At 45.6% G+C, this 21,980-nt stretch overlaps 1 protein-coding gene across 3 annotated transcripts in view; it reads right to left on the bottom strand.

The window, feature by feature from the left end:
- VPS35L (VPS35 endosomal protein sorting factor like) overlaps nt 1–21,980 on the bottom strand; it is a 143,805-nt gene that overhangs the window by 8,317 nt on the left and 113,508 nt on the right. For all 3 annotated transcript variants that reach the window (XM_055561830.1, XM_055561828.1, XM_055561829.1), the window contains exons 27-28: nt 14,996–15,135; nt 6,915–7,080 (exon numbers count right to left, since the gene is read on the bottom strand). In XM_055561830.1, coding sequence (XP_055417805.1) covers nt 6,915–7,080; nt 14,996–15,135 — 306 coding nt within the window. The remainder of the gene's footprint in view (nt 1–6,914; nt 7,081–14,995; nt 15,136–21,980) is intronic.

The following is a 21,980-nucleotide window of genomic DNA, read 5'->3' as shown; positions in this document are numbered from 1 at the left end:
GACCTTTACACGGAGCATGACCTCTGGGTCAGGAAGGAGAGAGACTCTACAGGGTGCTGTTTTGCACTTTTTTTTTCCATTTAATGATTCTTGGCGCTACTTTCGTATAAGCATAAATGGATGTCACAACAAACTGGAAAATTCTTAAAGAGATAGGAATACCAGTCCCATTATGGTTAAAGTCACCAGCTGTGGACAGGACAGGGTCTGCACAGAACTGTTCCCTGGACTGCTGACAACAGGCTACAGAACAGGGCATCACGTTCAACAGGCACTGGCCACGAAGACAAGAAAAGTCAAGGTACAATGTGCAGGGATGGCTTCTGAACTTTTAAAAAAGTGACCCCATTAGGGTCACTTACAGGAAAACTGGCAAATACATTAATAGTCAATGTATCAGATATACATCTAAATGGCCTATAATTTTATGGGGAAAAAGTTTGATTTCATTAGAAATCAAAGAACAGAAAACTAACACCACAGAAGGACTTAAAAAAAAAATCGCCTATCAGATTAACAAAGGTGAAAAAGAATACCTGGCTTTGATGTAGGCCTGGGGAAGCGACTGATGGGAGTATCACAGTTTGGAAATCAGTAAGAAAAGCCTTGAGAAATGTCTAATACTACTTCACGTCTATTAGGATCACTATTATTTAAAAACAACAGCAACTACAAAAAGGAAAATACGAAGTGTTGATGAAGGTGTGGAGAAACTAGAAGCCTCGTACACTGCTGGTGGGGATGTAAAATGGTACAGCTGCTGTGGAAAAGCTCAGTGGTTCCTCAAAAAGTTAAAGAGAACTGCCCAGGATCTGGAAATTCCAATGCTAGATATGCTCAAAGAAACCGAAAGCAGAGATTCAAACAGATACTTGTACATGAATGTTCATAGCAGCCTTATTCACAAGAGCCAAAAGGTGGAAAACAACGCAAGTATCCACTGATGGATGAATAGGTAGGCAAAATGTGGCTTATCTGTACAATGGAATATTATCCAATCCTGAAAAGGAATGAAATTCTAATACATATTACAACATGGGTAAACTCTGAAAGCATTATGGGAAGGGAAATGCACCAGACACAAAAAGACATCTACTGTATGACTTCACTTGTATGAAGTACCTAGAAGAGGTAAATTCATGAAGACAGGAAATAGAACAGAGGCCACCAGAGGCCGGGGGAGGGGGAAGTGGGCAGTTATTGTTCACTGGATACAGAGTTGTTTGGGGAGATGAAAAAACTCTGGAAATGGATAATGGTGATGGTTGCACAACACTGCAAATATGCTTAATAAAATGGAACTGTCTATTTAAAAATAGCCAAAATGGTAAACTTTATATCTATTTTACTCCAAAAAAAAAGGTCTTAGAAAAAGGCCAGATCTTTGACTTGGGGAAACCCACTCTAAGAAAATAATCCAACAGGTGCACAAAGATGTATGTATGTGACAGTCATTGTCACATTATAGAGAACAATGCTCATTATATGTTTAATTTATGTTCATCATAAATGTGTATAAAGGTGAGAAGAGAAGCAATGGAAATGTATACCAAGAGTTTTGACTCAATGCTCTGTGGCATTAGCATTAAATAAAATATTATGAAGACAATAAAAGTATATGATCTGTAGTTAACTACCATGTACTACACTGCACTATACTACGGCTACTACTACTTAAAAATATTTATAATATACTATCAATAAAGTGACAAAACAGTATACATAGTGAAGCCCCATAGAAATCACACATAGACATATAAAGGCCATGTATTTCCTCATTTATAACTTCTAAGAACCAACTTTTTCAATTAAACACAATTATATTTCATTATTTTATATATTTCCTGTAAACTGTCTTGAATTTTTGAAGGAGTGGGACAGGTACACAGTGATTAACTAATAGGTAAAGTAACTCAGAGATGCTTCATGTACATTTCTGGTTGCTACTTCAGGAATAATTAACTCCTTTTATCCCCGATTCTTACTTGAATGTCAAGGCTGCGGAACTGGGGGATAACGGGACACTGGCCAGCGCCCTCTCTCGCCCAGTGTCATTTGACGCCACTGTGCCCTTCTGTGAAGCTCTCGCTTGCTCTCTCCACACTCACATATACACAGACATATATGCCATTTTGGGGCTGAATCTTTTGTAAGCAGGCTGCAGACATATTGCCTGCAAATAAGGACAACAGCTGGTCTTTTTCCCCCTGCTTCTCTGTCCACGTGAAGCCTCCACTCCAGTTCTGAACTGCCCGTTGGTGGGGACTGCCCTGGGGCGCTCTCCTAGGCCGGCTGCTGGCTCTGTAGCTGTTACCGTAACACAGGTTGGTAGTGAACTGCCCTGGGCTGCAGGCAACCAACCGTCCTAGGATTTCTGAGTCAGCTCTGGCTGCTGTGTCTCAACGGTCCATGATGTGGAAGATGGCAGTCATTCTTGTAAGAAGAGAAAGAATTTGATTCAGCCATTCACCACCATCAGATTTTGTGGAATGGCAAAACTGCAGCTGGTGAAGGAATTTCTCACACCTGCTGCTGAGGACTAGGATAGTTCCTGGCATAAACTCCCTGTCTTCACTCCAAGCTGGAACCTACTCTCATTCAGATTAGCCCAGCAGCAGCGGAGAAGACAGAAGGCCTAGGACTGCCTGTGGCCAACCACCCAAGCTGCAGGCACCCTGCCCAGAGGGGCCAGAGGCGTGCTTGGAGCAGGCCGCTCACACACAGAGCACAGGCTGGGCGAGAACCCACTGCGCGCCAGGTTCCAGGAGCTGGAGACCTGGTGGGTCGGGGGTGGGCCGACCCGGCCCTGCCCTCACAGAACACACAGCCCATGACGAGATGCAGACGAGCAAACGGACGATCGCCACCATATGCACTGCAGGTCCGGAGACAGCAACCCTGGGGGCTCCAGGTCCTAAAATCCAGGCTTGGGATGGAATTACAGAATCAGTGAGACCTAGGCTGAACCCTGAAGGTAGAAAATTCAGAGAAAGTGAAAAATAGGGTCAGGAGTGCTAAGAGTGCCACACCTGAACTCAGACCCGCTCTGCATTCCAGCCAAGTAGCTCCTGACTCTCCACTTCACCCTTCTCCCCTTCTCTATGTTTCTGTTCTAACACTTGGAGAGTCCAGACAGGGTGCTCGCAATGGGGAGAAATGAAATCCCTGGCAAATGGCCACTAAAAATAGCCCAGGATCTCTGCGTCTGCCTGGCCTTGGGGTCACGACCCCGAATGCTTCAAGGGCTGGCAGGCGACGTGGAGGAGTGAAAGGGCTGTGATGGCCTCCCACGGGCCCCTGGGTTGTACTCTTCCGACTAGATGTCTATCTGCACGTTAAACATCAGTGTCAGGACTGCCCTGCCTTTCCACAGCAAGCACGCTCTCTCATTCGCTCGCATGAAAGCACTGGAGTCATGGCTGCAGGTAATTTCAGAACAGTTTCTTCTTATTCATCTGGAAAGAAAACAGCCTAGGCATACTTCATACGCAAAAGAAAAAAAAAAAATCTGACCCCAGTTTTTCAAAAGTTCGAACGTTTGTTAACACGGTCTAAAAAGGCTGCCTCCAAAATGAGAGAAACAAGGAAATGGGGCCCCCATCTTGTGGGCCTCATATGGCCCCCCAGGACTCTCTCCTACTAAGACAACTGTCAGGTCACAACTGTGCGTCCAGAGTGAACAGAGCTGGGCCAAGAAGGCAGCAGAGAAAACCCACCCTTCTCTTTTCATTTCTAAAAGCTAGAAAACTAGATTCCTCCTCTGCTGGCACTCCAGCTCCTACAGTCTGCTTTGCTGAGTCCTGTAGAGATAGGATTCAGGGAATCCACTGAAGGAAGCAAAAAGCGAGGAGAGGGCTTGCTCCTATGACAGGGCCCAGGATTTCCAGACCTACTTCCATGGCGTTTGGTCTTCGAAAGTTTCTCTACCGTTTTGAGTCCTCCATGAACCCTTCACAAGAGAGAAAATAAAAGTGCCAAGAAATACAGGAAAAGCTCAACCTCATTACCCATGCTGCTGCTGCTGCTAAGTGGCATCAGTCATGTCCGACTCTGTGAGACCCCATAGATGGCAGCCCACTAGGCTCCTCTGTTCCTGGGATTCTCCAGGCAAGAATACTGGAGTGGGCTGCCATTGCCTTCTCCTCATTAGCCATGAGACAAATGCAAATTACACTCATCAGAAGAGCCAAAATGAACAAGACGGACCACATCAAGGAAACAACTGGAAACATCATGTATGCCTGGTGAATGTTCAGTTCAATTCACTTCAGTAGCTCAGTCATGTCCAACTCTTTGCAACCCCATGAATCGCAGCACGCCAGGCCTCCCTGTCCACCACCAACTCCCGGAGTTCACTCAAACTCATGTCCATCGAGTCGGTGATGCCATCCAGCCATCTCATCCTCTGCTATCCCCTTCTCCTCCTGCCCCCAATCCCTCCCAATATCAGGGTCTTTTCCAATGAGTCAACTCTTCGCATGAGGTGGCCAAAGTCTTGCAGTTTCAGCTTCAACATCAGTCCTTCCAAAGAACACCCAGGACTGATCTCCTTTAGGATGGACTGGTTGGATCTCCTTGCAGTCCAAGGCACTCTCAAGAGTCTTCTCCAACACCACAGTTCAAAAGCATCAATTCTTTCAGCACTCAGCTTTCTTTATAGTCCAACTTTCACATCCATACATGACCACTGGAAAAACCACAGCCTTGACTAGACGGACCTTTGTTGACAGGGTAATATCTCTGCTTTTCAATATGCTATCTAGGTTGGTCATAACTTTCCTTCCAAGGAGCAAGTGTCTTTTAATTTCATGGCTGCAATCACCATCTGCAGTGATTTTGGAGCCCAAAAAAATAAAGTCTGACACTGTTTCCACTGTTTCCCCATCTATTTCGCATGAAGTGATGGGACCAGATGCCATGATCTTAGTTTTCTGAATGTTGAGCTTTAAGCCAACTTTTTCACTGAGTGTAAACTGGTGTAAATATTTTGGAAAACTGTGAGACAGTACCAACCAGAGCTGAACACAAGGAAATCCCACAAGCCAGCAGTTTCACCCCAGGCATGTACCCAACAGACACGAACCCCGAGAGTTACATATTCAGGAATGTTCACAGCAGCACTCCTCGTAACAGCCCATAACTCCATCCACAGGGGAAGGAATAAATTCTGGCATATTCATACAGTGGAATACTACGCGGCAAAGCAAAAGGACGAACAACAGCTACACACACACAGAAGAATCTCACAGACATAACACGGAGTGAAAGAAGCCAGACATTCGTTTAGAATGCTTGCTAAATGAGTCCATTTATGGAAAAGTAAAAAAACTAACAAACCAATGTGTAATACTAGTCAGGAGAGCAGTATACCCATAGAGAGGCAAGTGGTGGTGCTGGCTGGACAGGGGCATCCAGGGAACTTCTGGAGAGCTAGTCACGTTTGATGTCTTGATCTGAGTGGTGGCTACCAGGTGGCACTCATCACGTGGTCATTCACAGCTCTGTGGTTTACTGTCTGTGTATGCAACCATTGCTGTTGTTTAGTTGCTAAGTTGGGTCTGACTCTTTGCAACCCCATGAACTGTAGCCCACCAGGCTCTACTGTCAATGGGATTTCTCAGGAAGGAACACTGGAGTGGGTTGCCATTTCGTTCTCCAGGGGATCTTCCTGACTCAGGGGTCAAACCCATGTCTCCTACACAGGCAGGCAGACTGCCACTGAGGCACCAGGGAAGCCCCCGTGTACAACCATATACTTTAATTAAAACACTGTTATTCTGTAATCAAGGAGGCAGCATAACTCATATGCCACAGTGAGTTCCACTCACAGCACCAACTGGCCCTGAGCTCTGGAAACCACGTGGCTGGTAAAATCCTGTTGTCTTTTGGAGTCTCCCCTTGCCTCAGGTGGGGCAAGGGGACACCTATGCTTCTTCTCCTCACAGCGCTGTCAGGATCAGAGGAGAAAGAGGCCCACCAAGTCTGGGGCCGTACCTGGCATGCAGTAGGAGCTGAGACCATGGAAACTATTATCTCCAACGGTAACCAGCCTCCCCAAGTTACATCCTTACAAAACCTCAGCCCCTAAATCCCAGCCTGAGAAACCCCCTGAGAGTTATGACAGGAGGCCACCCTCAGCACTCCAAATCCATTCCATAAAATTTCCAAGTGTAGAGATAGTTGCTTAAACCCTAAAGTATATATGTATTGGCCAAAGCCAAATCCATTCCATAAAATTTCCAAGTGTAGAGATAGTTGCTTAAACCCTAAAGTATACATGTATTGGCCAAAGCACTTTTAACAATAGGCCCATTTTTTTGGAAACCAAAAATAGGAACTGAGGCTCTGACAAGTAGGGAGATGCTGAGGTTCAATGGGTGGCAATCTGGAATTGGGACTGTCCCATGTTATCTCCAGGACATGAAGAGGCTGCCCCCAAACCTGCAGCCAGCAAGCTCAAAACGGCTGGTTGCACATGGGGGAACAAGGCCATCTCCTTCCTCCAAGCAACTGCTCTAAGGCCAGGACCCATGTGAGACTGGAAAGGAATATGCCCGGGGTGAAGGTCACACATGTGCATATGTAACCACCATTCTAGAAATTCTGTGGCACATGCAAGGCATCACCGATCCAAAAGAGTGCTTCTCCAAACTCATCTGTGTGTCAAAATGATCTTGGATGCTCATGAAAGATACAAATTCTCAGATCTCTTCCTGGGCAATCTAATTTAGAAGAGATAGATAGGACCCAGGAATCTGTGTTTTGAGTTGCCCCAGGTAATTCTTTCATTGGACAAATTTATCAAGGCCCTGGACTAGAAGTTCATGGTGGGTAAACACAAGAGAAAATGAAAACTGCACACTTGCTGCTCAGGAGTTCAAACACAGTGCAGTCTGGCGGGGGGACTTGGCTACCTTTGTCTACGTGGTAGAGATAGGTCTCCTGGCTCATGGCGGACAGCAGGTGCAGGACGCAGGTGTAGATGCGGATTTTCTCATCGCTGTTCTCCTCCCAGGTGTAGTCCTGGATCACGTTGAGCAGCTCTCGAACAAGAAACAGGACTCCATGTTCAGGGTGGTCCTAGTGGAGGACCAAAACAAAAGAATAAATAATCCTAAATGTGAAGCAGAAGAGGGGAAAAAAAAAATCAAGACAGAAACCCAGGTCCCTCCCTTTAGCAGCTACAGAGAAACTGAGGTGCCAGCTGTGGTTAAACAATAGAGAGAAAAGTGGCAAAACGCTGTTAACTTTACTAATCAGCACACTAGTCTAGGGAGACAAGGTTTGAGAGCCTACAGTCTGAGAACAGAAAGCAAAGTTACCTGTCAGTTTAATGGCCTGTTTCCAAAATTACAACCTTGCTCTTATATGCATAACAGTAAAAAGCCCTGTTTTTCCAACTACAAAAGCTAGATTGCAGGTCTCGCAGCAGATGGCACAGTAGAGGCCACCTACCTCGGGTAAACCCCCAAATGATCACTGTCACCACCAAAGGCACCGACTTTAAACACAGCCTTGCTCTTTAGGGCGTTCAGCAACATTAGCAGCTAAATTGAGGATCCTCTCTTGGGAGATCATGCTTGTGCTAGGCTGCTTAACTCTCTGTGACCCCATGCACTGCAGCCCCCCAGGCTACTCTGTCACAGGATTTTCCAGGCAAGGGTATTGGAGTGGGTTGCCACTTCCTCCTCCTGGGAATCTCCCCAACCCAGGGATCGAACCCAAGTCTCCTGAGTCTCCTGCATTTGCAGGTGGATTCTTTTCCACTGAGCTACCAGGGAAGGCCCATCTCTTGGCAGAGGAAAAAACACAGAGTTTATAACAGTGTTTCTCAGATGCTAAACTGAATTAATGCTGGGATGCAAAGAAAAAGTCAGCAGCTTCAATTCTGTTCCAAAAAGGTCTAGGTGATGCTGTGGCTCCCCTGCTGAACACTCTCCAAAGACTCCCCCTCCCTCGGCTCCTGCCGCCATCACCCACTGGCCAGCTGGTGCACCCCGCCCCTCACTCAGTCCAGCACCACCTTTATTGCTCCTGGGACCAGCTAGACTGCTCAGGGGCCTGGCAGGACACAGAGGGCATGCTCACAAGGGTTAAATGAGGTTCTTTTAACAAAGGATTCTCAGGATGAAGGCAATTAGTGAGGAAAGTGAGGCACCCGGGGCCTGGCAACAGAGAGAAGCCGGTACCATCCTCGGGTGGAAAGCACATGATGCAGAGCGAGGAACTGCAGCTGGAGCCTGCAGCCTTGGATGGAAGAACAAAGCCCCTGCTGAACCATGGCCCAGAAAGCCTCCTCCTGCCTCGCAGTCCATGTGAGTGCCTCCCAAGGACTGAATCAGTTGGAAGCCAGTAGGAAGGAAGCCCCAATGGCTCAGTGCCCAGAGGCCAGTTTCCCACACAGACCAGACGGAAGGACAGAAGATGCTCCAGAGGGCAGGCATAAGCCAAGGGGGTTCTGGCCTCTCAGCTCTGCTGCTCTCCCTGCTGGAACCTTTATCTGTGAGACTTGGCCACACTGGTTCCTTTGACAGCTGCTGTACCTCACCTTACACGTTAGCTCCTCCTGTGATGGTCAATCCAGAGCCCCTAGCACCTTCTCCTAGTCTCTGTGTCAAGTCAACCATCTCATATTTTCAGAGCAGTTCTCAGCATCTGATTTTATCTACTCTTTAGTGAACAATATCTCTTGATCTTTTTTGCATCCTGGCCTAAAAACCTCTAGGAGGGCAAACCTGAGTTTGCCAATAATACAGTTCTAGGACGACCCAGGGAACGCACTGTGAATGGTGCCCTTATTCCTGTCTTTGCTTGCTGGGACAGTGCCGGGCACACAGCAGGCACTTGGTAGGTAAATGATGTTGGAAGGATACCATTTTTCGAGCACCTTCCATGTACTACGTACTGAGGTGGCTACAAAAACAGTAGCTAACTTTTATGGTAGCTATCATGGCTACCATAGCGTTTCTCTGTTTCAGAAAGATACTTTTATGACCACCCCTCCCACCCCATTTCACAGATGGGAAATGAGCCACACTGCTGGGACACGGGGGAACCAGGATTTGAGCCCTGGGAGTCTGGCTCCAGAGCGGACATTCCTAAGTGCTAATACTCTATATAATGCCTCTCTACAGATGACTTAGGCATGAACTAGACTTTATGGAGTGGGCTAGTTGGGGAAAGGCACGCATGTAGTCAGCTCTCTTAAATTCAGGCCTGGGGTAGAAGTGTGATAACCGAGGTGGGTGGGAGTTCATGGCTTCGTAATCCGAAGTGTGGATCCACAGCAGAAATGCTTCCAGTGGGTAAGAATGAGGGTGGAGGGGCGTGAGATGATTTGTACAGCTGATAACATCTACAGGAATTGCTGTTAACGGTATCGGCACGAAAGAAGACACACGATGCTCCAACATCTGAATGCCTCAAATGATACACAGTAAAATTGCCCATGCTGTGGTCCGCCTTCCATTGCCAGAGTCAGGCTCAGCTGGCAGCTTACTACTGCCTTTCTTTGCTAGCAGCTGTTTCTAACTAGGCTATTTTGTTCCGCTATGTGGATGCTCAAAATATATTTTATTTCAGGATCTGCCCTGGAAAGAGACAACAATGTGAATGGTCCAGTAACTTTCAATACAAACTGCCATAACTATCGTGAGAGAGGATTCGACACACCTTCAAAAAGGTGGAAGAAGGGGTAACGGAGACGTGAAGGTTTGTAGGAAGCCGTTCCCCCGAGCTTTAAACCGAAGAGACGAAGAGATTATTTCCAACCTTCTCTACAAGGAAAACATTTTCCACACGATAGCCATGCTTCAGTGGTTGTAACATTTTCAAAAGAAATTGTACCAGTGCCAGCAACTGAAGCAAGGCAAACACAGATTTAAAAAAGAAAATAAGAAAAGATCCTGGATTCAGTAGGCAATCCGAGCGGGAAAAGGTTTCCCCGGGGTCTCTGCCAAGGGCGCCTCCCTGGCAGCAAGCAAACGCCCAGGAGGTGGCTCCCAAGGGGCACCTGGGAGGGACGCAGCCCTCTCTCTCTCTCAGCTGGAGGAAAGGGGGCCTGGCTCCCACCATTCGCATTGTCCCTCTGGGTCCTTGGTCTGCGGGAATCCTTCTATTAAACATCACTGTTTGGGAGAAAGAATACCCTGGGAACAACTAACTTCCCAGGAGAGCTGAGAGGCAGCGAAGACAGAGCCGAGCACACACATCCTGGCTTTGAATTCTATCTTGGCTGCTCACTGGCTGGTGACCCCGGGAAAGTCACTTGACCTCTCTGTGCCAGGACCTGCTTCTGTGAGAGGAGGATAATTATAGAGCTGTTTGGAGTGAATACTGGTGAACTGCTGGCTGGCTCTCTGTGTGTTAAATAAATATTCAAGTCCTTTACAAAAGGAGCCAGAACACAGAGGGGCTGGGAGGAAGTGCAGGAAAGAGAAGTGGAGCATTGGTGGGGTGGGGGCAGGGGGCCACAGAGCAGGTGGAGGGCAGGAAACAGATCACCGTGGAGACGGGAAGCTGTGGGTGAGTCTGGGGTCGGTGGCGCTCCCTGGCCTCACTGCTGCCAGCCCACCTGTCCTGCCAGCTCGTGCCCCTCTAGCCTCTCATCACCACGGCTCTCTTCCAGTCCAGTGCTGCTGGGTGCCCGTGCCCACCTGAAGGCCTTACCCATGCTGTTGCCTCCACCCCGAATGTCACCACACCCCCCGCACTTAGAGAACTACCAGTCTTCCTCTGAGCTCAGCTCAAATCACACATTCTCAGGGCACTTCCCTGACACACTTCCCTTCAAAATCTGAGGCTCTCAGAAGTGCCTGTAGTTCTTTATGACACTTTATACAACTGGAGTTAAGTATTGATTTGCTTGGAGTCTGTCTCCTTGCGTGGAAGCACACATTTCTGTTCACTCCTCCATTCCCAGATCAACAAATATTTGCAGGGTAGACGGAATGAACGAAGCTTTGCATCTGGCTACCATGTTATGCTGACGGCTGGACCTTTTCACTAAGATAAGGAGGAGAGAAGACATTTCCCTGCTGTGTCCTGGTGATCAGTGCCAGAAAACTGAGGGGGAACATTTCCACTGCCTACAAATTTCAAATGAATCAAAATTCGGCATCTGCAGTGGTTCACACCAAACTTGCTCAATTCATTCTAGTTTCCTTGTCCTACCAAATGTTGTTAAAAGAAATATGTTAGTTCAAGATTATGGAGAAAACTGCCCTGCAGTCCACCAAGAAGCTGACCACTGCTGATACCAGAGCAGAATGCTTCAAAAGTGGGGCTGCTTGCTAAGGAGACAGGGCTGTTCTGGGGGAATGTTCACCTCTGTATTCGTTAGTATGAATAAAGTGGACCAGTTATTTTATTTGGCCTAAAATGGCATCCATTTTTTTTTTTTTCTAGACAAATAAAATGAGTCAAAGCTTTTCAAACCCATTCTTTAAAAAAGTCTTGTGCTCTGGAGTGGGAATGCAAAATGGTGTAGCCACTACAGAAAGCAGTACACAGGTACCTCAAAGATTACAAGTGGAACTGTGATGTAATGCAGCAGGTCCCTCCTCTGGGTACTTATTCAAAACGTTTGAAATCACTAATACTTCAAAGAGATACTAGTGCTCTTGTGTTCACTGTAGCACCATCTCAACAGCCAAGAGGTAGAAACAAACAAAATGTCCACTGAAAGATAAATGGATAAAGAAAATGTGGCCTACACATACAACGGACTGTTACTCAGCTGTATCAAAAAGAAGGAAATGCCATCATATATGACAACATGCGTGAACCTTGAGGATATTATGGTGAGTTAAATAGGCCAGAAAGACAAATACACTATGATTCCACTTACATAAGGCATCTAGAACAGTCCTTTCCAAGAGTGGAATTCAAGGGCTGGAGGGGGAGGAAAACAGGGAGTCACTAATCAGTGAGTTTAAAGGTCCAGTTAAGGAAGATGAATAAGCTGTAGGGATCTGCTGAACAGTGCTGGGCCTCGAGTCAACAGTTACGTCATACACTTAACAATGTGTTAAGAGGGCAGACATGGTAAGTGTCCTTACAATGAAAGAATTAAATTTTAAAAGTAAAATAACAAAAGTTATGACAAGAAAGGTAGCAATGTGAACCAGGTAAAAGAGGGATATGGGAGTCGTCTCCTGCTGAACCTATTGACCACAGTGGGGCTCGCACGCGGCCTCTGGCCTCTGAGCCGGGTGAGCACTCAACCTTGGCTCTTTAGACTTAACATCTCATGGCACCCGGAGAGCCAGCCAGTAGTTACTATACTGTGTCCCATAGGAGGGATGTAGGGTTGTAAAGTCCCAACTATCTTGAGCAATAAAGCCTCCTGCGAATGTTTCAGGCTGGGGTAGCACAGACTTCCCAGCTCTGCTTCTCACCAGCGGTGCAACCCCAGGCAAGCCTCCAAGGTCCTGCTTTGCAGGATCCTAGAGACTGTGTATTGACAAAGGCAGCTAGCATGGCACGGAGCACCTAGTAAGAAGTCCCGAACTGTGGCTAGAACCATCTTAACAGCTTGAGAAATCCTGGCAAAAGCCAGAGCACTATCAGGAACAATGAAGTCTGGCAGGGGTGGGGTTACCTGAATGCCTAAGGGAACAGGTAAGCAACAGAAAAGGATTTAATGGACCCAGAGGCGCCCAGGGACCTGGACAGAGTACACGTGCCCCCCTAGGACAGGCAGCTGCTCTCCAGCTGAGGACAACTGGCCAGGCGGGGAATGCAGGCCTCATAGGGCTGGACCTGATTTTTTCTCAAGGAACTGGAAATCTGGGTTTCTCTGTGATCTACAAATTTTAAATGGGGGTAATTCGTTCCAAATGTTTTCCATCATGATGCAGCCAACAAGTGTGTCTCCAGGCTAGATTCCACCCACTGGTCATCAGCTTGTGATCCCAGGGACCAAGCGCCCGGTTCATGAAGCACTTTCATAGCGATCTTTTCAGTCTACCCTCACAGCAGCTCTGTTAGGTGTGTATCTGGATGATACTTTAGAAAGGTGACAAGGGAGATTCTGAAAGTTACAAAACTTTCTCAAGGCCACAAGGCTGTTTGGTCACTGGGTCAGGACTAACACAAGTTTCTGACTCCAAGCACAAGGCTCCAGTGATTTTTAACAGAGAAAACCCCATATGCAGAAGGAAAAGGCAAGCCAATTAATCAGTAAACGGCGACACTGAGCCACTTCCTCATTAGAAACCCTGATTTTATCACCTGATAAATAACCAGACTATCAAAAAATGAGAGAGATTGATTATAAACTACTAAGAAGAATACCAGAACACACTGAAGTTGAGCATCAAGCCTGCCTCCCGAACATCCCAGGCTCTCTTCAGAGAATTTGGGATTTGAACTTGGAAAGTTGGGAGCAACTCAGTTTTTGTTCTCTCAACTTCACTGAGATGATTCACACACCCAACAATTCACCCACGTAAAATGCACAATTCGTTGGTTGTTCGTATATTCAGAGTTCATATATTCACAATCATCATCACAATTTTAGAACATTTTCATCACCCCAAAGTAACCCGATACCTGTGGGAGCTGAATGGTTCATGGCCTGAGACCAGAGGGACATTTCTTAAAGTGTGGTCCTAGGACCACCTATACTTGACTCAAGGGAGCTTTCAAAAATGCTGATTCCAGGGCCAATCTTACCTAGGGAGTGAGACTCTCAGTACGGAAGTGGGGATGGGCATCCATGGTTCCTACGCACATTTGGCTTCACCATGAGCCAACCCATTTTGTGCCTGGACTTTTTATGACCTGGTGAAGCCTACACACAACTCAGAGTTCTATTTCTAAAGCAGAAAATAAAATACATAAGACCACAAAGGAAATCAATTATGCTAAAATACAGTTGTCAAAATATTTTTTCAACGTATCTGTTATACTGTAATCTATTACTTCTTGGTGAATACATTTAAATAACAGACCTAGCCAATGGGCCTAATAACTATTGCACTTGTAAAGGAAGGAAACATGTAGATAGCCCTCTAAAATCTCTCTCACACCTGAAATGTTATGTGAACATACTGCTGATTACTTTGGTGACAAAGTCCCAGTTACTACAACTAGTGCCGTGGCTCATTGCCTGTGATTTTTAATGACGTGAAAGGCTACATTTCACTGAGGTTTGTAAAAAGAAAGGGTTTTTTTTCGCATCTGAATTCATGGTTGCTCTGCCAGATCCCCATGGGTTAGGCAGACCCCAAGTTAAGAACCCCAACTAGGGTGAGGGCCCTAATGCTGGATCCTGGGAGTGGCCCTGATTCCTTCCAGCCCAAACCTGACTACTCATTCCCTATATTCCACAAGAAACCCCAGCATCTTCCAACAATAGCCCTTTGACTTTCACTATCTTGTTGTGTATTCTGGTCTTTGCCATCAAAATAACATCACCATTACCTCTTCAAGTGCTTAACTATGTACAAAGGCACTGATGGAGAAGGGAGATGGCAACCCACTCCAGCATTCTTGCCTGGAGTATCCCCATGGACAGAGAGGCCTGGCCGGCTGCAGTCCGTGAGGTCACGAAGAGCTGGACATGACGGAGTGACTAAGCACAGCCCAAGGCACTGTTGTAACCACCTATGTATATTTGCTCACTTAATCCTCACCTCAACCTAGACATGTAGATGCTATTATTATGCCCATTTTGTAAATGAGGAAACTGCAGCCTGGTGATGTTACACAATCACCTGACACTACAGAGCTGGAAGGAAGGGACTTCACCCTGGGTGTTTTGTTCATCCAGTGGCTCGAGCCCTGAACAAGTAGTACCTCCTTCGCCATATAGAGAGCCTTGACTATATACCCTGGACACAGATGAATAGAAATGCATTGAGAAATTCAAATATCTGACTACAAAACCAACCAAGATATAGATAGAACATCCCTGCACTTCTAGGGCAAAGAATGTATATAAAACAGGTCAAAGAAAGACATCACCTACAGGTCTTCTGGGGAAACGTACCGGAACTATTAATAATGTAGAAAAGAAATTGCAGAGGAATTCCAGAAGGAATGATTCTGAGGGCCGCATCTTTCCATCAATATTAATCATCTTGGGAACTTCTGGAACGAGGCTTATGGCGGCTTTGAAAAAGGCATCAGCTGCAAGACAGAAGAGAAGTCCACATATGAGAATGTCGAAAAATTCAGGGTCTGCTTTCTTCTTCACACGGCCCAGAGGCCAAGCCTGAGAGAGGTATGTGGAAGTCAGGCCACACCGAGGGCCCAAGACAGCTGGCGGGTCCTCGAAGAGGGTTTCTGCACCGTGACTGACTCAGTGGAACATTTGGGTTAGAGGCGCTGCTGCTGCCTCCCAGCTCTTTTCTTCTCCTCCTTCTTTCTTTGGGCAATTTGGCTCCAAGAATTTCAGTCAAACTGGCTTTAGATAGTAAGTAAAAAAAGTACACAGCAAATTATCACAGAGAGTACAGAAGTCAGTTGTTGGGATTGAAGGCTTCATCTGAACTGGCTCGGTCAACCCTTCTGTCCAGCCCAGGAGGAAAGTGCTGTCCGAGGGCCCACTCCACAGCTGAGGAAAGAGATGTGCCTGGTCCTATGACAGAGCCAGTGTGTGCAGGAGGGTCCAGCCGCAGTGGTGGAGCCCAGGTCAAGCTCTGGTTTGTCTGAATCTACTCTAATGCATGCTGTATTTGTTGAGGAAATAACAATGGAAATGTCTGAAGCAAAGTGTGTGTGTGCGTGCACACACACGCATATAGCTTTAAAGACTTCTGATTAGGTGACAGTTCCAGGGAATCATCTGGAAAATGAAGGCATTTTAAGAAATATGTAATAGTCTATAAACCAAGAAGACCTCCAAGGGTGAGAGGAAGGAAGAGGAGGGGGGAAGAGAGGAGGAGGGATGAAGAGGAAGTGGGGTGCTGAGAAAGAGGGAGCAACAGGAGGACACAGAGGGGGAGGAATGGGGTGAAGGGGGAGGATTGGAGGTGAGGGGGGCGGTGAGATGGAGAGGGAGAGAGAGAGTTCCTTTTAGAACTGCCAAAGTATTAACCATGAGAAAGAGCCTCAGGGTCAAAGCAGACAGAACACTGACCCAAGAAATGAAATTTTAAACTACCCGACAAGATCAAACGTTTGCATGGTCCAAATACACTTCCACTCTGAAATGGCCTGCAGTGATGCAGAGAGAACAGCTCTCTGGCCAGCAGCACCCCGAGTTCAAACTGGAGCCCCGCCAGCGCAGCAGAGGGGCAGATGCAACAACACACGCCCAGGCTGGCCAGGGACAGAGGCCGGCCCTTAATGAGAAGAGTCTGCGTCTGAAGCTGGAGAGTGGGGTTTTGCCTTCTCTTCCTTCTTCCAAAGGGGGGAAAAGAAATCACAATATGGAAAGACACCAGGTTTACTACCTGAAGTTCCCTCTGCTCCAGAAGCTTGCCTCCCAAGCTGCTTCTGGGACCCCACAGTGGCACCCTAGCACGTTCACTGATACAGAGGGTCAAGAGTTGACAACATGCAGCATGGTGGTGAGCCCAAAGTGATCACACTCATTAACACCGATCCGCTGGGAACCTGCTCTGTGCTCTGCTCTAAGGGGGACGCAGAGCAGCTGATCTCATCCTAATATAGGGGTTCTGGTACATGAACCTCCCAGAAAGAGTCAGAAGCTGCAAGATCTTCTGCCTTGGCCTCCAGACAGTAGTAAGTGGCACTATTCATGGAAACCAGAGGAACTCCTGGGCTGTGTCTTAAGGCAACTTACATTCTCAGTCCTCAAGCAGGCCTATGGGGAAGGTACAATTATTTCCACACCCAGATAACAAGCCAAGCTCAAAAAGTGAGTGGCCAGGTGAAAGTAACCCATGGATGGTAAAAGACTGAGCTGAGCAGAATTTAAAGGCCATCACTAGCACTAACACTGAGCAATACAATCAGATTTGTGTTTTTTAACAGAAACACAAGTCTGCAAATGCTAGCTGTCATAAAGAGTTAATTACATCCAGAACACAAAAAGAAATTCTACAACAATGAGAAAACAAGTTACCTGACTGAAGGTTACCCTGAATAGACATTTTTTTCCAAAGAAAATACACGAATGGTCATCAAGCATATGAAAAGATGCTCAAATCATTCATCACGAGAAGTGCTAATCAAAAACACAGTGAAATATCATCTCACACCCATGAGCATGCCCACTACAACAAAAAACAGAAACAAAAGCCAGGAAATAACAAGTATTAGCAAAGAAACTGAAGTTTCTTATGTACTGCTGGTGAGAATCTAAACTGGTGCAGTTGCTGTGGAAGATAGCCTGGTGATTCCTCAAAAAGGTAAACACAGAATTACCATCTACTAGCAATGCCACTTCTAGGGGTCTACCCCAAAGGAATGAAAGCAGGGACTCAAACAGATATTTATACATGAATGCTCACAGCAGCAATATTCACAAGAGCCAAAAGGTGGAAACAACCCAATGAACACATAAACAAAACACAGTACATGTGTGTGCCTGCTAAGTCACTTCAGTCATGTCCGACGCTTCACAACCCTACATACTGCATGTAGCCTGCCAGGCTCCTCTGTCCATGGGATTCTCCAGGCAAGAACACTGGAGAGGGTTGCCAAGTCCTCCTCCAGGGGATCTTTCCGATTCAGGTATAGAACCCGAGTCCCTTTATGTTTCTGGCACTGGCTGGCAGGCTCTTTATCACTAGCATCACATCAGAAGCCCAACAAAACATGGTACATATACACAAAGGGGTATTACAAGGCCTTAAAAAGGAAGGAAATTCTTACATGTGCTAGAAATATGGACAAAGTTTGAAAATGTTCCAAATTGGGAAAGGAGTATGTCAAGGCTGTATATTGTCACCCTGCTTATTTAACTTATATGTAGAGTACATCATGTGAAATGCCAGGCTGGATGAAGCACAAGCTGGAGTCAAGATTGCTGGGAGAAATGTCAAAAACCTCAGATATGCAGATGATACCACCCTTATGGCAGAAAGTGAAGAGGAACTAAAGAGCCTCTTGATGAAAGTGAAAGAGAAGAGTGAAACAGCTGGCTTAAAACTCAACATTCAAAAAACTAAGATCATGGCATCCAGTCCCATCGCTTCATAGCAAATAGATGTGGAATCAATGGAAAGAGAGACAGACTTTATTTTGGGGGGGCTCCAAAATCACTGCAGATGGTGACTGCAGCCCTGAAATTAAAACACACTTGCTCCTTGGAAGAAAAGCTATGACAAACCTGGACAGCATACTAAAAGGCAGAGACATTACTTTGCCAACAAAGGTCTGTCTAGTCAAGGCAATGGTGTTTCCAGTAGTCATATATGGATGTGAGAGTTGAAGAAAGCTGAGTGCCAAAGAATGGATGCTTTTGAACTATGGTGTTAGAGAAGACTCTTGAGAGTTCCTTGGTCAGCAAGGAGATCAAACAAGTCAATCCTAAAAAAATCAGTCCTGAATATTCGTTGGAAGGGCTGATGCTGAAGCTAAAGCTCCAATACTCTGGCCACCTGATGTGAAGAACCGACTCATTAGAAAAGACCCTGATGCTGGGAAAGAATGAGGGCAGGAGGAGAAGGGAAGGCAGAGGATGAGATGGTTGGATGGCATTACTGACTCAATGGACATGACTTTGAGCACGTTCCAGGAGTTGGTGATGGACAGGCGTGCTGCAGTCCATGGGGTCACCAAGAGTAGGACACAACTGAGTGACTGAACTGAACCGAAATGAAATAGGTCAGACGAAAGGACGAACAGTATCTGATTTCACTTGTATGAAGTATTCAGAGTGGTCAAATTCTGAGAGATAAAGAAGAATGGGAAGGAGGGAACATTATCACTTAATGAGTACAGAGTTTCATTCTCTTTGGGATGATGAAATAGTTCTGGAAACGGACAGTGGTGATGGTTGCACAGGGTTGTGAATGTACTTAAAGCCACTGAACTGTACACTCAAAAATGGTTACAATGGTAAATTTCATGTTGTGTAAACTTAACTACAATACAAAAATTTAAAAAAAAGAGCTGAGCCTGCTCTTGACATTACCCCCTGCCCCTCGAGAGCACAGGCGAGCCCGGACTCCACCACGTCCGGCATCCTCCTGGCTCCACAGGCACCGCTTTCCGGTGAGGACATTAAGTCCATTAGAAAACAAGGTGAAGAGCTTCTCTTGGCAGGAACTAAAATTCTGCTCAGAACAACCTGAAAGACTATTTATTCTATTTATGTGCTTGTTATCAAGTGGCCCTGAGAAAAGTGCCCGTTATTATGACTCATTAAGGAGAGAGCCACTATGTGCTGAGCGCTCTGCTCCTCACAGTTGCCCCACTGAAGCCCCATCCAGAGGAGGGAGCCACAAGAAATAGTTACTTAAGGGTTGAGGCAGGAAATGCTCCAAAGCAGATGTCTAACCTCAGAAGACTTGCCCCATATATAGTCTTGTCTAGGAGACTTCTTAATTTTGTCTTAGTAATTAGAACTCAAATGCTGCTGCTGCTGCTAAGTCGCTTCAGTCGTGTCCGACTCTGTGCGACCCCATAGACGGCAGCCCACCAGGCTCCGCCATCCCTAGGATTCTCCAGGCAAGAACACTGGAGTGGGTTGCCATTTCCTTCTCCAATGCATGAAAGTGAAAAGTGAAAGTGCAGTCGCTCAGTCGTGTCTGACTCTTAGCGACCCCATGGACTGCAGCCTTCCAGGCTCCTCCGTCCATGGGATTTTCCAGGCAAGAGTACTGGAGTGGGGTGCCATTCTAGTGTGTATGAAAACAGTTTTTTTCTCATAGTTTAAAGTTCAGAATAATCATAATATAACATTTAAAAAACTGAAGTTTGTTTATAACATTATGTGAGTTTTTCATGTATACAACATTATATCTCTATTTCTATATAACCTACAGCCCATAGTAACACTTGACTCATTGTGCCTATTAAAAGTCAGAGAAGACAATTACAGATAAAATGGGTTAAAAAATTTTTTTAAAGACCTCTAGGAAAAGAAGAAATCAGATTCCAATTCATAAAGACTATGACCCTTGTTCCACTGGGGGAAGAAAAAGCATGTATTGGGTTGGCCAAAAGGTTCATTCAAGTTTTTCCATAAGATCTTACAGAAAAACCTGAACAGGCTTTTTGGCCAACCCAATATATGCACTGGCTTCCCCATGCTATGCCTTCCTCCATCTGAATCTTCTGAGGTTTCAAGGGATACCTAGATTTCTTTTCCATATTTCATCTTCAAAAAAAAAAATTAAAACAAAGAAAAAAACAGACTCAGGCCTGGTTGATCTCACCCCAGAGCTCACTCTGTTTGAGATCCTTTTTCTTGAGGCGCTGACTGCTCTGCAGACAGGCATTCCGCTGCTGTTCTCCACACAGTAGTCATGGCCTTCAAGCGCTGCGGGGCACTGGTGGAGGAGAAACACAGCCACCGCCCCTGCAGTCACAGTAAGAGGGACCGTGCTCCTCTCAGAGCCGGTGTTTTCCAAAACTGCTTGATCATAAGAATCATCAAGATCCTTGTAAGAAAAAAACAAAAATACAGCTCCCAGGCCCCCAAACAACCATCTGCAATCTGAAGGGAATAGGACATGGTAAAGCCATGTTGCAAAATAATTTGGTGGCTCCTCCAGTTGTACATGGATGCTGCATATATACGGACACACACGTTACCGTGTGAATGACTCTTGAAAATCATTATGCTAAATGAATGGAGCTAGTCATAAAAGATCTGCATTGTACGACTCTATATGAAATGACTGGAATGAGCAAATCCATCAAAACAAAAAGAAGACTGGTGGTTGGCAGAGTGGGGAATGACTGCTTAATGGATTTGGGGTTTTCTTTTGGGGAGATGGAAATGTTCTGGAATTAATGACCATGATCACAAAATTCCAAATACACTAAAAACCATTGAATTGTACACCTTAAGAGGATGGATTTTATGCTACATGAATCAATTCTCAATAAAGCTATTATTTAAAATACATATATGGGTTCCCAGGCTCCACCTTAAATGTATGATATTAAATCAGACTATCCAAGACAGAGACTCAGAAATCTAACTTAAAAAAAATATATTTATCTTTCAATAACTAACAGAGTCACGTAATTCTCCTCTCACTCCTGTCTCTGGCCATCCAGTTTCCCTTCTCAGAGGCAAAGACTATTATCTGCTGCTTGGGTATGCTTCCAAGTATACAGAAACAAATATGTTTTCCTTTTATTTTTTCTTTCTTTCTTCCTCTTTTTACAGAGTTCACATACAGTAGACACCATTTTGCAACTCCTCACCCACTACTTAACAATAGTCTTGGAGAGTAATCCTTCATGTATATAAAGCACATTTTTGTTCTCTTTTACAGCCAAAAAGTGGTATTTGGTCCATTTCCTTTTTTCCTCCATTTTTTTTTTAAAGAGATAAAAAGCACACAACATCAAATTTACCATCCTGATCATTTGATTCATCTTTTTTTGAAAGAAACAGGTTTCTCCAGTGAATTTTATGATTCAACAGGTTTGAAAAAAATCGTTCTAAATCCTTCAGCTAAATGCAGAATACGACTTTCTAACAGCAAATGGCACATTCTGAAAGGTTTAATCCGGAGACATTCTGCCAGAAGCAAATAGAAGTAGTAAGCAACAATGAAATTCAGCCAGGGCAGGCTACCTCCTTATTTCCCAGGGAGGCCTAGCATTGAACTTTTTATGATTTTCTGTTTGAAGTTACAAGTTTTTGTTTCCCAACCTGGGGAGTTTCAAAGGGTCTGTAGAATACCAAAGGAGGATGATATTCTAGAACCCTCTACCAGGACGAGGAGAAATCAAACACACCCAAACACACAGCCACTGAAACTACAGAACGGTCACTAAAGTATCTGCCACTAGCAAACCCTGGGAGAAGCTGAAAATAAGGGCTCAGCTGAAGGCACTAGTAAACTAGGTGTGTTGGGATTGCCTGTATTACCCATGCT

Source organism: Bubalus kerabau, chromosome 23 (assembly GCF_029407905.1).
Source record: "Bubalus kerabau isolate K-KA32 ecotype Philippines breed swamp buffalo chromosome 23, PCC_UOA_SB_1v2, whole genome shotgun sequence".
NCBI classification, from domain to species: domain Eukaryota; kingdom Metazoa; phylum Chordata; class Mammalia; order Artiodactyla; family Bovidae; genus Bubalus; species Bubalus kerabau.
This window is presented reverse-complemented; position numbering and strand designations above follow the sequence as displayed.